The following is a 15,047-nucleotide window of genomic DNA, read 5'->3' as shown; positions in this document are numbered from 1 at the left end:
TGGCTTTCACTTTTCTACTTGAAAAGATCAGATGGATTATAGTGTTTCTGTTCTGGTCCCACATACTGTTTCCTGGTGAGCTGCATAAAGGGTCTCCACTTGCTTAAAAGAACAAGTCCTCAAAGTTAGTATATATCATCCAAGAAGCACACAGACATGATCGGTCAAGGTCTGCTGTTACTGTAGGAAAAGTAACCATGCTTACTGTGGAAGCTTTCTGCTGAATTTGTACCAGGACTACAGGACAACCCTTCTTTGCTCACTTCCATCCCACCTCAGGGCTGAACTTTTCTTTGATTACACTGCTAAGAAGATCCTAGTCCTATCATAGCTACCTGTTACAAGGGTGCTTGTGTGGAATGAGTAAAATTCTGTACATAATTTCTTCAACACAATTTTTCCACTCTGTTTATTCCTACATGTGTTTCCTGACAAAACGTGGTATGTCACCTGTTTCACAACATGCTTTTGGTATTTCATCAGGTACAGAACACATCATGGGCATCACCTACACCTGGAAGTGGTCTACCTAGGTCTTCTCTATAGCATGCAACAGTAAGTCCTACTTTCCTAAGCAACCACTTAAGAAAAGAAGAGAAGAAACGGTGGGGAAAGAAAATGGGAAAAAGTATCGGAGAAGGCTGACAATGTTATTGCCACCCATGTAATAACTATTAGCATTGGGTCCCCAGTTCTATATCCTTCACTGGCAGTTTAAGTCCCAGGGAAGAGGTTCCCAGTGGATCAATCATATTCATGTAACGTTCACCGCGGTGCTTGGCCAAAAACGGACCCCAGTCAGGCTGTGGAGAGCACACCAACTTGAGTCGCTGCAATGTGGGGGAGAGAAAAGAAAGTCTCATTTGAAGTCACTGAGCAGAATCACGACACAGAAGGAATGAGGATAGGCTCATTTAAGATTATGGATGATGGTCCTGCAATGCTCCACTGCTCAGTGTTTGTTTTGCACAAAGTTTGCAAGATTAATAGAGGATCAAGTGCCCAGACTTTAATTATACATTCTCCCCTGCACCATATGAGGGGAGCTCAGAACCACTGCTGCAGATTGCAAGGCTCACTTACTGAAGGACATGTGCACAATTACTTAGCCCAATGGTCTTAAGCAGTGGGTAATGGCATTAAAATAATTGGATTTCTGGTTTGCATATTTCCCAAAGGTACACAAATGACCAAAAAGAAGTACACTGCTATGAATGAACAAGGATTTTAATTTTGAGATGACAAAATGTTTCATTACTATCAATGGGAAAAAAGAAAGAGGAGAACGTTAACCTGGCAAACAACAGAAATCTTCTCATCTTTCCACTGATTTCTTTATTGAATATATAATTTGATTGGTGCATTTACAGATAAAAAGGAAAGAAAACATATTTCTGATGACTTAAAAGGGAATAATTATATGTTTATTACCTAATAAAGTGAATCAAGCCTCTATATCAGTTATTTTAATCTCTGCTTAATTACCAGTCTGCAACTCTTACCTCCCAAATCAACCATAATAATTTTATGCAGCAGACTTGGTATTCAGGAAATACCAAGCTGCAGCTGAAATAGCTTCAGCTAAAGCCCCTTCAAAATAGCTCCAACTTTTTGATGTTTCTTTTCTTGCACTAGTAGAGGGGCAGTTAGGAGAGCACCCTATTTTTGCACCAACATTACACATGTAAGCTAGAAGATTTGAAGCAGAGCAATTGGTCTCAATGAGAGAAACCCGTGAGACGATGAACAAGCAAGTCTAATTTCTCATTAGCTCATTCCCAGCAGGAGCAGTTGTCTCCTGACCTGTGCACTCCAATATGCTCCACACAAGGGCTGAATGGCCCTTTAGACAAGTGGCCTCATTGCGTAATGCCAGGCGTGTGCTCAGATGGTGTGTCCCACCGCTTAATATTAAATTCCCTTGCTCTATGTGAAGCAGAAAGGCATGCTCTTTTCCCTTAGGCATGTGTAATGTTGACATATTGAGAGACCAAAAAGATTACTCTATTTTAGTACATTTTCTCTCCTTTTCATCTTTGAGGCATGTATCAGCCCCGATGGGTTTTGCAGGAGAGCTGAACTGCAAAAGCAGCTATGGAAAAGGGGAGGTGAGTGTCTCTTCCTTATCCCGAGGAGGGAGAAGCACAAGCAGCATAAGCAGCATGAAGCCATGAAAGAGCAGATCTAAGAAAGTCTCAAAGGCCAAAAATAAGAGCATGGAACTTCTTCCAAAGACAAGGTGAAGGCAGCAGAGAGAGGAAATGCTCACATGAAAAAGGCGTTGCCTGCAAACAGCTGAGGAAGCAGTGGGATGGGACCAGCCGGGGAAGAGAGGGGATGGCAGCAGGATGACAGGCAGGGCCAGAGCACAGAAACACGGAGCAGAAAGGGGCTGCCACGCTTCTGGAGCAATGGGGGAAGCAGCAAGAATCTGATTTGCAAAATAAACACAGGCAGCATAAAAATAAAGTGCCACCTGGAATTCTTTTTAAGCTCAGGTGCGAGAGAGGATCAGCTTATTCAAGAAAAATAAAGAGATGAAGAAGCAGGGAGGAAAAGGATTGCCAGTGAAGTACTAAAATGAGTGATTTGAGCTGTAGAGCTTGAGGTCTTTCCAATACATCCTATTCCTGAATTTCATCAAGTGGCACAGATTCCTGCAATGCATCCTGCATGATTCTGGTACCCAACCATCTCGCACCTTGCAAACAGGCAACTCCAGATTGATATCACCTTGCCCTGACTGCCAGGCTTGCTGCGACACAATATGCACCAGCAGTCAATGCTTCCTACGTCTACGGGCTGCTTTTGCAAACAGACTAGCAAAGCTAGAACAGCTTTCTCTCAATAACATCATACCAGGGCTCTGTAACTCCTTCTTGTTCCCATAAAAGCAGTCACTTAACAATTTAGGAACAGGGAATAGAATGTCTGCATTTTAAATCAACCGAGCATCTCTTTGCAACACAATAACTAGCTTATGAGAAAGTAACCTAAGCATTATTAGACATATAATATCAACCAAAAAAAAAAAAAAAAAAGTAACGTAAAATAAACTAGACAGTCTCCTGCAACCGTATTTTTAAGCAGCAAAAAGACAGAAGAATTACCTCAATAAATTTGCCTGGGGCTAGATGCATTTTTATCACAAACATAACTGGGATCCAGATAACTGAGCAGGCCAGCATCAGCCATCCAAGCACCATGGACCAGCCCGGATAATGGTAAGCTCCATAAGTCATTGGTTCCCATTGGTAAAAACTGAAGCAAAGAATAAACTGGAAACAAGCAAGGAAAACAAATACGTTTGATTAAGCAAAACAAGCTGCCTATGCAACAAATGGTGGGTATCCACACACTGGGCTGGTATGTATGGAATAAAAGTACATCCACCTGCAGCAGGGCACTGCCTTGAGCTGTACTAAACAGGTCAGAGTCTGAATCTAATGAGTTTCATGGAAATCTTGCAAAATCCCACAAAAATAACTGCATTTATGCTGGAAGAATTGATCTTAGAAACCTGACCCTAGAGTAACACGCTTTATTACATGGTCTATTGGCAGTTTTACCTAATGTGATTATGCTAAGTTACTCCATTTCACTTACTGTATGAACAGCAATACATCTGCTTACATTGGTGCATAATTCAGTAACTTTGGGGAAATGCCTGTGCTCACAATAATTGCACACAGAAGATTTATAGCAGTATAACTAGGTAAAAGCGCATATCAGAATGATTAGTTTTATGTGGAGTAATTGAAAGTCTAATATTAGACTACCCAAATTTATCAAATATTAGCTATACAGACACAATAACAGAAAAGAATATATTGCTTGGCTTTGTCTGTTAGCATTGCATAAAAGCTGAATTACAACTGATCAGCGTCAATTTATTTCTCACCATAAGTTTACTAAATAGTACATTTGGAAGGAAGAACAACAGGACATGCAAGTTTGAAGTGACCTCGTTTGCTTTCTGATTTTGCTTTCCTTAAGAGACAACATAATTTTGTATTCCGTAGTTGTGATTATTGGCAGTAGGTAAGAGGGCAAGTCTGGTTGGCAAAGGAACCAAGCAATTTGCAGAAAAGCCTTACAATTCCCTTCTGAAGTCTAACAGTAGCATCTTGAAAACAACCATTGGAAGCAAAGCAGATTACAAAACCCATGTGTACATGCCTTCAGTTTTAACACTGCCCTCACAACAAGAATAGACATTGCCTTATCCTAGTAAATATAGTTTAAGCTGGGCTATGTCTTCAAACATTCAAAAAGGGATTTGCAAACTCCACCTATATATTGCCACATCAAACACCAGTTGCCACTACCTAGGTAAGATAGATCTACCTGGTTTTTATGCACAGAAAAACTACACTTCAGTAAGGACAACTGGTAAAGAAAAACTATGTGGGAAAGTCCATCTTCATCATACTCATTGGAGAAATTGTTCTCATCATAGAAAACATCTTTTCCTTGTAACTCAGGATTTTGTTCAGCTCACCAAAACTCACTAGTCCTTTCACACATAAATCCCTGTCTGAAAAAACTAAACATTTTCCAGTTTTCAGATAAAAAAATTCCTTCATTCCTGAATTAACAATACCAACAAGTTAGTCAAAGCACAACTTCTCTAGAAGAAGTGACACCAGAGGAGTAGCGCATCACTGCTTTGCTTCCTCACACCACCCAGCCAACACCACACTTCCAAGGATTTCTGAAAATACATGTATTTTGAAACTCACTTTTTCTCTCTTGTACCTAACCATCTATGAACACTTGTGGGAACTATTTAGTACTGCTGTGAAATTATGAGGTTTTAAAACCCTACACAAATACTTAAGAGCTGGAGTTATTCAGTCTGGAGAAAAGAAGGCTCTGGGAAGACCTTAGAGCAGCTCCCAGTGCCTAAAGGGGCCACAAGAAACCTGAAGAGGGGCTTTGGACAAGGTCCTGTAGGGACAGGACAAGGGGGAATGGCTTTAACCTGACAGAGGGGAGACAGAGGGGAGACTGAGATGAGATCTTAGGCAGAAGTTCTTCCCTGTGAGGGTGCTGAGGCGCTGGCACAGGTTGCCCAGAGAAGCTGTGGCTGCCCCATCCCTGGCAGTGTTGAAGGCCAGGTTGGACAGGGCTTGGAGCAACCTGGTCTAGTGGAAAGTGTCCCTGCCCGTGGCAGGGGGTTGGAACTGGATGAGCTTTAAGGTCCCTTCCGACCCAAACCAGTCTGGGATTCTGTGAATAATCTTGCTGCACCTGGGGTCCATGCGTCAGGGCTTTCAAGCTGAAGTCTGTGCTCTTAAGCACCAAATACTGGTGAAAGACAGCTGAGAGACTTATCAAGCCAAAGGCTTTTGAAATGGCTTAAAGAATGATTTCATTCTTGTGCCCAAAACTGATATACAATTAGAGACTATATCTGAATTGAGATTAACATGGTGTTAGAGAGCTAGATAATAAAGGCAGATACAGTTATACTTTGATGCTTGGACTTGAAGAAACAAACATAAAATAGTAACATGGAGCATGTGCCACCTCTTCGGTTAAGTAGGAGATCTGAACTCGGACTACAGCATCACGTCAGCGTTTGGGGCTCAAATAGAAAGAAAAGAAAACCACGCAAATAAACAGAATACAATCTACTTTAAGGCTAAACCCGGGTTTTCTCGCGCTGGAGCCCAGGCAGGTCGATGCCGCTCCCCCACCCGCGGAGCTCAGGCAGCCGCTGTCCTGCAGCGCCACCTCCCGGCACAACGTGGAAATATCAGTTGTAATAGATTCACAGGGTGGTTTAAATTAGAAGGGACCTTAAAGCTCATCCAGTTCCAACCCCCTGCCATGGGCAGGGACACCTTCCACTAGACCAGGCTGCTCCAAGCCCTGTCCAACCTGGCCTTTGAACACTGCCAGGGATGGGGCAGCCACAGCTTCTCTGAGCAAACTGTGCCAGGGCCTCACCACCCTCACAAGGAAGAACTTCTGCCTAACAGATCATCTCAGTCTCCCTTCTGTCAGTTTAAAGCCATTCCCCCTTGTCCTGTTCCTACAGACCCTTTTAAAAAAAGCCCTTTGACCATCTCTGGAGTCCTCAATACAGCAAAGACAATGACTTGTTGGAGAGTGTCCAGAGGAGGCCACAAAGGGACTGAAGTACCTCTACTATGGGGACAGGTGAGAGAGCTGGGCTTGTTCAGCCTGGAGAAGACTCTGGGAGATCTTACTGCAGCTTTTCAGTTCTTAAAAGGGGCCTATAAGAAGGATGGGGAGAGGCTTTTCAACAGGGCCTGATGCAACAGGACAAAGGTTGATTGGTTTAAAATCATTCAGGCTGGATGCGAGATAAAAATTCCTTACAATGAGGATAGTAAAACACTGGCACAAATCACCCAGAAAGGTGGTGGATGCTCCATCCCTGGAGACATTCAAGGCCAGGCTGGATGTGGTTCTGATCTAGTTGAAGATGTCTCTGCTCATTGCAGGGGAGTTGAACTAGATGACCTCTGAAGGTCCCTTCCAGCCCAAACTGTTATGTGATTCTATAAGCCCCTCTCCAGATTTCTTGTCAGCCACTTTAGGCACTGGAAGCTTCTCTGAGTTCACCCTGGTCCCTTCTCTTCTCCAGGCTGAACAAGCCTTTTTTCCTCTTTTTTCTTTCTTTCCTTTTTTTAGAGAAACTGAAGGGATTTCTGTTTGTTATTTCAAATATAACTGTATTGACCTTTGCAAAAATATCTCCAGCTTTGCGGCTAAAACTTTATCACTCAGATTTCTACATAAGCCTTCCCAAAGGATGCCTCCCAGATCAGTTTAGGACTCAATAATGTGCTTTTTCTCTAGCTTAACCTGAGAATAGAACAGAGATCGTGTCACTTCCATTCCCGTGCTACTTGTATACGTACATACATACATACATGTTACACACACACACATGCATTCAATGGTCATTGCTGACGTGCAATGGTACACCACACTAGCACTTTGCACACATGGGGAAAGGCTGCCATAGCACTGTGAGGATACTCACCACCCCTCTCCACCAAAAACACCATCACTTCTGCTGTGTCTCATTCACTACACACACATGCAAGAACATGTGCACACGCATACATGTATGGCTAGGTATCTGCACCCAAGATGTAACTACCACCCTTAAGAAGCCATAGGAAAGAGGAAGAAACAACAAAGCTCTTTGGAGAAGACATTAAATAAACCTTTTACTTACTGTTAAAATAGTTGGGGTCACAAATGCCCAACAGACTCTCCAGAATTTACTTGGCTTAAATCCAATCATCATTTCTATATCTTCACAAAATCTTTGTAATCCTGTGAATAGCAAACATGCACACAATTAGGTGTGAAAGAAACCAGCTGGAATTTGCTAGGAGGCTCTGGTGGCCTCCCTCATATCTAATTACAAAAACAAACTCTGACCTGTTGGTTGAAAACTTCAACAGAGGACCTAACTACACAGTAAAATATGAGACTATTACAGTGGGAACCATTCCTATCAAATATTTAATTTCCTAAGGATTAAAGCAAAACTGAGCTTTTACACAGAGAGTAAGCATTCGGTATGCTTTGGGTTGAAGTGTTAATAGTATGGACTGGTTAGCTGCAGTTATAGGATCATAGAATCACAGCATGGTTTGGGTTGGAAGGGACCTTAAAGCTCATCCAGTTCCAACCCCCTGCCATGGACAGGGACACCTTCCACTAGACCGGGTTGCTCCAAGCCTCGTCCAACCTGGCCTTGAACACTGCCAGGGATGGGGCAGCCACAGCTTCTCTGGGCAACCTGTGCCAGCGCCTCAGCACCCTCACAGGGAAGAACTTCTGCCTAAAATCTCATCTCAGTCTCCCCTCTGTCAGGTTAAAGCCATTCCCCCTTGTCCTGTCCCTACAGGCCCCTGTCAGAAGCTTATCTCTGGCTTTCAGAGTATACATGTTTTTATGTGTATACTTACTATATTTCAATGTGAAGATGAACCTTATTAATATCTATATACCTGTTTCAGCATAGACAATATCTGAGCTTCTCTATGCCTATGATATGGCTGGGGTAGAGCTGTGTCACTTCACATTGAAACTGAGAACATCTTGTTACTTTTCAACTGATATGTAAGCAATACTTGGAATGACTAGGGAGCACCTATAAATATTTTACATTCTATTCAATGTTCTTTCAACAGATCAACTGGTTAATTCTTCAGATTATTGTAATGATTGCAGCTATAAAGTTACTTGAGTTAATAAAACAGGCAGAATTGAAAAAATGGTATTTTGGCCCCCTCTGCAGCTATCTCCTGCCTTTCAGCCTTGGTCTGCAGAACTGTTTAGGTGAATGTCCCCTGCTCACTACAGCTATTAATAATTTACCCAAAAGTAATAAAAAAAAAATTGAAATTTATTCCAGCTTTTCTAGTGATGACAAGAAAAGAGGTCTGGGGTCCAAGGCTGAGCTCATTTCTCACACAAACATTTCAAATGTAGGACATTATATCTAATAAAGCAGGTGATCATCTCTGCCATTTAAGGTTCACACAACATTGTTCTACAGCATTTAGTCCTTTACAATGTGGGCACAGGGATGGAGCTTAAACAATGGAGAGAAGTCATAGAGTAAGGAAAGAAATACTTGGAACAAAAGCAATAAACTGCTTGACATTCTTATTTCCCTTAGAGCCAACCACTGCGGCTGCCAAAGAAGGGATAATCCCTAAGCTTAATCCACCTAATTTTAGAAGCCTTTCTGTTGATGTCAAGGAGAAATAAATTTATCCACATGACTGTTCCAAGAGTTATGAAGGTAAAATAGAACAGTGGTTCATTATTCAGCATCTTCTGCTGCACCCCTAAGAAAGCAGCAGGGCTGGATGGAGCTAGGGCAGAGGGAAAGCACAGAGTAACCCAGCTCGGGCAAACAGTATGTCAGAGAAAAGCTCAAGAACTGTGTTGCAATAAGAAATAGAGAAGAAAATGGGAGATGCTCACACAGCAATTATCCCTGCAGTGTGCTGTGGTGGGAACAAAACTAACTTGAAACTAATTGCAGCATTGATATTGATATTTCATCAATGATTTCATTGATATTCATCAATGATTTAGATGAGGGAATTGAGTGTACTGTCAGCAAGTTTGCTGATGACACTAAGCTGGGAGGAGTGGCTGACACGCCAGAAGGCTGTGCTGCCATCCAGCGGGACCTGGACAGGCTGGAGAGTTGGGCAGGGAGAAACTTGATGAAATATAACAAGGGAAAGTGTAGAGTCCTGCATCTGGGCAGGAACAACCCCAGGTTCCAGTATAGGTTGGGGAACGACCTGTTAGAGAGTAGTGTAGGGGAGAGGGACCTGGGGGTCCTAGTGGACAGCAGGATGACCATGAGCCAACACTGTGCCCTTGTGGCCAAGAAGGCCAATGGCATCCTGGGGTGTATTAGAAGGGGGGTGGTCAGTAGGTCGAGAGAGGTCCTCCTTCCCCTCTACTCGGCCCTGGTGAGACCGCATCTGGAATATTGTGTCCAGTTCTGGGCCCCTCAGTTCAAGAAGGACAGGGACCTGCTGGAGAGAGTCCAGCGCAGGGCGACAAAGATGATTAAGGGAGTGGAGCATCTCCCTTATGAGGAAAGGCTGAGGGAGCTGGGTCTCTATAGTTTGGAGAAGAGGAGACTGCGGGGGGACCTTATTAGTGTATATAAATATATAAAGGGGGAGTGTCATGAGGATGGAGCCAGGCTCTTCTCAATGGCAAACTATGATAAGACAAGGGGTAATGGGTATAAACTGGAACACAAGAGGTTCCACTTAAACTTGAGAAGAAACTTCTTCTCAGTGAGGGTGACAGAACACTGGAACAGGCTGCCCAGGGAGGTTGTGGAGTCTCCTTCTCTGGAGACATTCAAAACCCGCCTGGACACATTCCTATGTAACCTTATCTAGGTGTTCCTGCTCTGGCAGGGGGATTGGACTAGATGATCTCTTGAGGTCCCTTCCAATCTCTAACATACTGTGATACTGTGATACTGTGGATGGGCTGAAGGGTCTTTCCATGAGTTTAAAACTCACTCAAGTGCCTCTGCTTCAGCAAAGGATAGCTACCAAGAGCCTCTGTCTCCAAGATTCGTGCAAGCTTCATGCAAATCTGCACAGATTTGCTTTAAATCCAGTTAAAAAAATGCAGTTCCTTCTTGGAATCATCAGTCGATATTCACAGTTAAAGGCGCTTTTGATATTGGCAGTCAGATGCGTGTAAGCAGATATAGGGATTACACCATACTCTTTCCCAGTGAAAGACGGAAAAGAGGTTCTTCTTCAAGTTGCACAGAAAAATGCAAAGAATGCTTTAGTTAAGAGAATGCAAATTAAATCTTGGTATATTCGTTCTCCCTCTCAGATCAGTCTGGCCTGCTGAATAACTTTGGGAAATAAAAAATAAAGAGCTTATGTATCTCAATTTTCACTCTCTGAAGTAGGATGATGTATTCACAAGTGCTTGCTGATAGAAAATCCATTAAAAAGGGGAATGCAAACACTAGGCAGACAACTACTTCAATATTCTGCTACAGGTGAAGTGCTCAAAATTACTGACACTTCCTACAAATACTCTGAAGCAGTTACCACTCACTCTGACAATGAACCTTCCCCCACAACAGACTGTCAAAAAACAGATCTAGAAGGAACATTAACAAAGTTAAGATCACGTTTCCTGTTTCCAAGTTTCACGTTTCAAAATGCAATGATGGAAATGATGCTGATGATTAAATTAATCCCACAGCTCTAAGCTATTCTTTACCAATCATGCATCATCATCTAAACATTACTATACAAGCATATGAAATAAAAATTATTGGACTGAATTATGTAGCACTGACTCTCCTGAAAAATAAGTGATAGCGAGGAAATAAACAAGCATGCCTTTCTTGAATTTCAAAATCTCAACAAGCTCAGCAAGCTTGTAACAAGAACATGTAACAAGGATTAAAGACAGATTTATTTCTTCATAAAAGCACCTGCTGCTATTGTGCCAACCTGCTGGCCATGAAGAGTACAAGTACAAAAAGAAAGGTGTCAGTGGAGTGTAAAACAGCAATTGCCAGAGCTTGAAAATACATTATGCCCATTTTAAGCACTGCTTGAAGGAATGTAACAAGAACAGCAGCTTCACTTGTATTTGCAACATGAAAATCACAAACGTACAAGCTGTATTCCTATCAACAGTCTTTATAACAAAACTTTGATGCAGTAGAAGTAGCTATGATATATTACTCTGGCAGATATTGATTGTAAAGTAAATCTTGCCTTTTTTGTGTAAAAGACTGAAAGCACTGTAGTCTAGCAAAAGGTTAATTGTAGGGAATAATCTTGGGAATAGTTTACAGCAAAGACTTTACTAACATCTGTTGATCAACAATCAGTTGGTTCAGAAAGCATGCAAAAAATGATTTGTAATTTGTCAAATCTTTTCCAAATCTGATTACATCAAAGCTGTATCTAACTATTAAAAAAAAAAAAAAAAAAAAACTTCTCTGCTATTCAAGCCCTTCCTTTGCAGTGGTACAACTACTTCTGTATTATTTTATGGTTTTCATAAAAATTAGTGCTTTAAGGGATACTGATATTTTGGGGGCAAAACAGGCAAGAGCCAGAGCAATTTTGCTTAGAAGCCTAGTAAGATGTTCCACAAAAGCAGGTTTGTAGTGCTTCTGCCACACAGCTTTCAGAGGAGGAACAGAGCCATTTGCTCCCTTTACTTTCATCCTTATTTTAAAAAGCATATGGAACAAAGAAATTCTACAGATTTCAGTAGTTTGGGGGTTATTTAAGAATATTCTAAGCCAGGGATTTTTATCTTGCACACCAGTGGTAATGGCTGTAAAGAGGGCAATCTTTTTGGCACAGACCAGGAGATGCTGTAGATACTGCTGGCAAGGAAAAGTGACAACAAGAAACCCTTAGACTCTTCTTGAGCATTCCTACACACCATATTTTATGGAATCATACTGATTTTAAGAAAGCTGGGAATTGGAGAGGGACTTTTTGTCAGGGACTGCAGCAATAGGACAAGGGGTAATGGGTTTAAACTTAAACAGGGGAAGTTCAGGTTAGATCTTAGGCAAAAGTTCTTCCCTGTGCAGGTGGTGAGGCGCTGGCACAGGGTGCCCAGAGAAGCTGTGGCTGCCCCATCCCTGGCAGTGTTTAAGGCCAGGCTGGACAGGGCTCGGAGCAACCTGGTCTAGTGGAAGGTGTCCCTGCCTGTGGCAGGGGTTGGAACTGGATGAGCTTTAAGATCCCTTCCAACCCAAACCATTCTGTGATTAATTGGGAACTACGATAACCAGACGCTAATGACTGAGATGGCACATACCCAGTGGTGTTTTCCACAGGAATGAGTAAATGCTAAACCCGGTGCTAACAGGGGGGGAAGGAATGGGCAAACCTTGCATATCTTCATGGAAACCACAGCACAAAGCAATGGCACAACTTGCCAGCACTGATCTTCAAACCAGGAGCTCTGCTAAATAATCCCCAAAATCTTGACTCCACTTTAGGAGATATCTCAAAGCACTAAACTCAGGTCCTTTGAGAAGACAGGTTGAATGTAAAGCTGATCCAAGTTACCAATATCATTTCACTCAAAGAGGTGACACTTCTAAACCCACTCTAATACTTACATTTCAGGGACATAAAAAGCAACAAGCATTTTGATCAATGAAAACATGACTGCTCTAAATCAAGTTTTCTCTTGGTGTTTTGACTTTTTCCATTGTATTCTGTAACATTTCTTCCCTAGCTGACAACCACTGAGGCCTGCCCACTGAATTGGATGTTATTTCCATGAAATTAGAGAAAACAAAGCATGGGTTAATTCCCTGTCCTGTCTATAACATTCATTTCTCAAGCAAGAGCAAGAAATTCTTCATGTTTTGAATTACGTGTGATTTTTAATGCACTTACATTACAGAGTGGATGCCATAACATAGGTAGATCTAAGTATCTAGTGCACAGGACTAGAGCCTAATATCATGATGCCATATATGCACCTTCAACAGAATATCTTGGGATATTTTATGTCTAGCTGATACAGAAGGTATAATTCATTCCTGGCCACTTTTATGGCCTTGTCTTTGTCACCTTTAACACTGCCATTCAAATCTCCCTTTGCTTTCGAAGGCAAGTCTTAAATGGCATCACCACACTCCAGATATAAATTCCTCATCTGTTACATAGGGAGACCTTCATGTTTCCTATTACAGTCATCTGAGATCACACAGTTCCAAGAATCAAACTCCTGAAATCAGGTCAAGTTTGGGAGCAAATCACCATTTGATATCAACTGATGTAGCTACAGTATCTACAGTAGCATCAGTAATGACACTGCTTTATACTAGCTGAGGATCTTCCTCATAATTTGATGTACGTGAGCATGGATCAATATAACTGATGCTGCCACTGGGCATACTCACTCTGAATAGCTGCATAGTCTTGATGCTGTGTTACAGACAGATGGGCTAAAGGGAAAAATGGACGTGTACATGGAAAAGAAATCCTTCAAAAGTTGCTAAACGCAAAGATACCACTGGCTTAGGACATCTGTGACCCTAAACCTTTGGAGTGTGAAAAGCTGATGGAAAAGCATCACTAAATGCTCGGGCTAGTCTTATACTCATCTCTAAGCACTGGCTTTAAGCTATTGGTGGGCAAAGCCCCTTAGACAGTATGAAATTCTTTTACATACATGTATTTAAAGGAATCCTAAAGTGATGAAGTCCCATTATGCTTCCAGTCAAAATAACAGAATCCTAAGGCTTTTTGTTAAAAAAGCTAATATGCTAAAATGTTACATAGATTGTCCAATAGCAGTATTTTTTCTTACCATATATATAGGAAACTCCAACCAGCTCAAAGATGGCAATGATGACAAGAGAGTAAGAAGCTGCATAAGTGTCCACAAGCTGTAACATGTACATTCCACCCTAAAGAAAGAGAAGAACCATTATTAGTGGTGTATAGTTGGTGTCTCTCCATGTGTGACAACTGTAACTGATGCTGAGATTGGCAAAATGGATGGGAGCAGGACACAAGGCGCTTTATTCCAAGTAACACTGACTCGACACTCAAGACCTGCATGACAGCTTCTTCCTTCAGGGCACAACTTAAGCAGCATAAGCAGCATAATTCAAGTGAGGGAAGGACTGAATCCATCTTAGGCTTTAGAAGGAGGAAAGCTGCCTTGCTAGGTGATGAGGTGAGGGGAAAGAAATAAAGAAAAAGCAATGAATGAAATAGCAAGATAGATTTTGTGCACCTCCTCTTGAAATTGCTGGAAGTTTATAATGCTGGAGGAATTGGTGGACAAAAGTCACTGAAGACTATCAAGAGTAGATGAGAATTTAATTATTAACTCCACAGTCTGCCAAGACTATCAGTATATATCTTATCTGTGAGGGAAGGTACCCAAAACTGGTGTGCATGCTTATGTGACATACAAAGATTATAGTTAAATGAATACTTAATATACATTACTGCTTTGGAGATGTTTGGCTGGAGAAAATCATAGAAGTCTGATCCACAGGAAGATTTCAACAGCAAAGTCTTTTTCTCCATAACAAAATAAGGCTTTCAGACTCACCCAGTGAGTTCAGCTTAATCTTCAACAGAATTCAGCTTTGTCTTTTGCAAATCGTGCAGGAAGAGAATGACCACCAGAGGGGGACTGGGAACAGACAATGATGCTCAAAAACAATATTATTACCTGAGTGATCATAGGAAATCCCATGATGAAAAAGGAGATGCAGCAGCCAAGAGTGAACAGTGGCTTGTGCGTACGCAAGTATTTGGGGAACTCATCCGAAACAGAAGTCACTATAGTCTCGATAGTGGCAAACTGAAACACAAAAGGATTCATTGTACACAAGGTGGTACAGGTGGATTAAATGGGATTTTAACAGAGTATTTTGAATCCTAGGTGTAAAATGCGCAGATGTCAATGCCAAAGCTTCACCCAAATTAATTCAGCATTGATGGCCTTACTTCATTCCTCTTTTTGAAAAC

The 15,047-nt window shown here is 41.8% G+C and overlaps 1 protein-coding gene across 1 annotated transcript in view; it reads right to left on the bottom strand.

Moving 5' to 3' along the window:
* Positions 1 to 674: 674 nt before the first annotated feature.
* Positions 675 to 15,047, bottom strand: part of SLC6A5 (solute carrier family 6 member 5) — a gene marked incomplete at both ends in the record, with an annotated part of 36,047 nt that continues 21,674 nt past the window's right edge. The window contains 5 exons of the mRNA XM_080619579.1: positions 675 to 830; positions 3,111 to 3,278; positions 7,220 to 7,320; positions 13,870 to 13,969; positions 14,749 to 14,880. Coding sequence (XP_080475705.1) covers positions 675 to 830; positions 3,111 to 3,278; positions 7,220 to 7,320; positions 13,870 to 13,969; positions 14,749 to 14,880 — 657 coding nt within the window. The remainder of the gene's footprint in view (positions 831 to 3,110; positions 3,279 to 7,219; positions 7,321 to 13,869; positions 13,970 to 14,748; positions 14,881 to 15,047) is intronic.

Source organism: Psittacula echo, assembly GCF_963264785.1.
Source record: "Psittacula echo genome assembly, chromosome: 5".
Classification (NCBI taxonomy): Eukaryota; Metazoa; Chordata; class Aves; order Psittaciformes; family Psittacidae; genus Psittacula; species Psittacula echo.
Note: the sequence above shows the minus strand (reverse complement) of the source record. Positions and strands in the feature narration are given on the sequence as shown.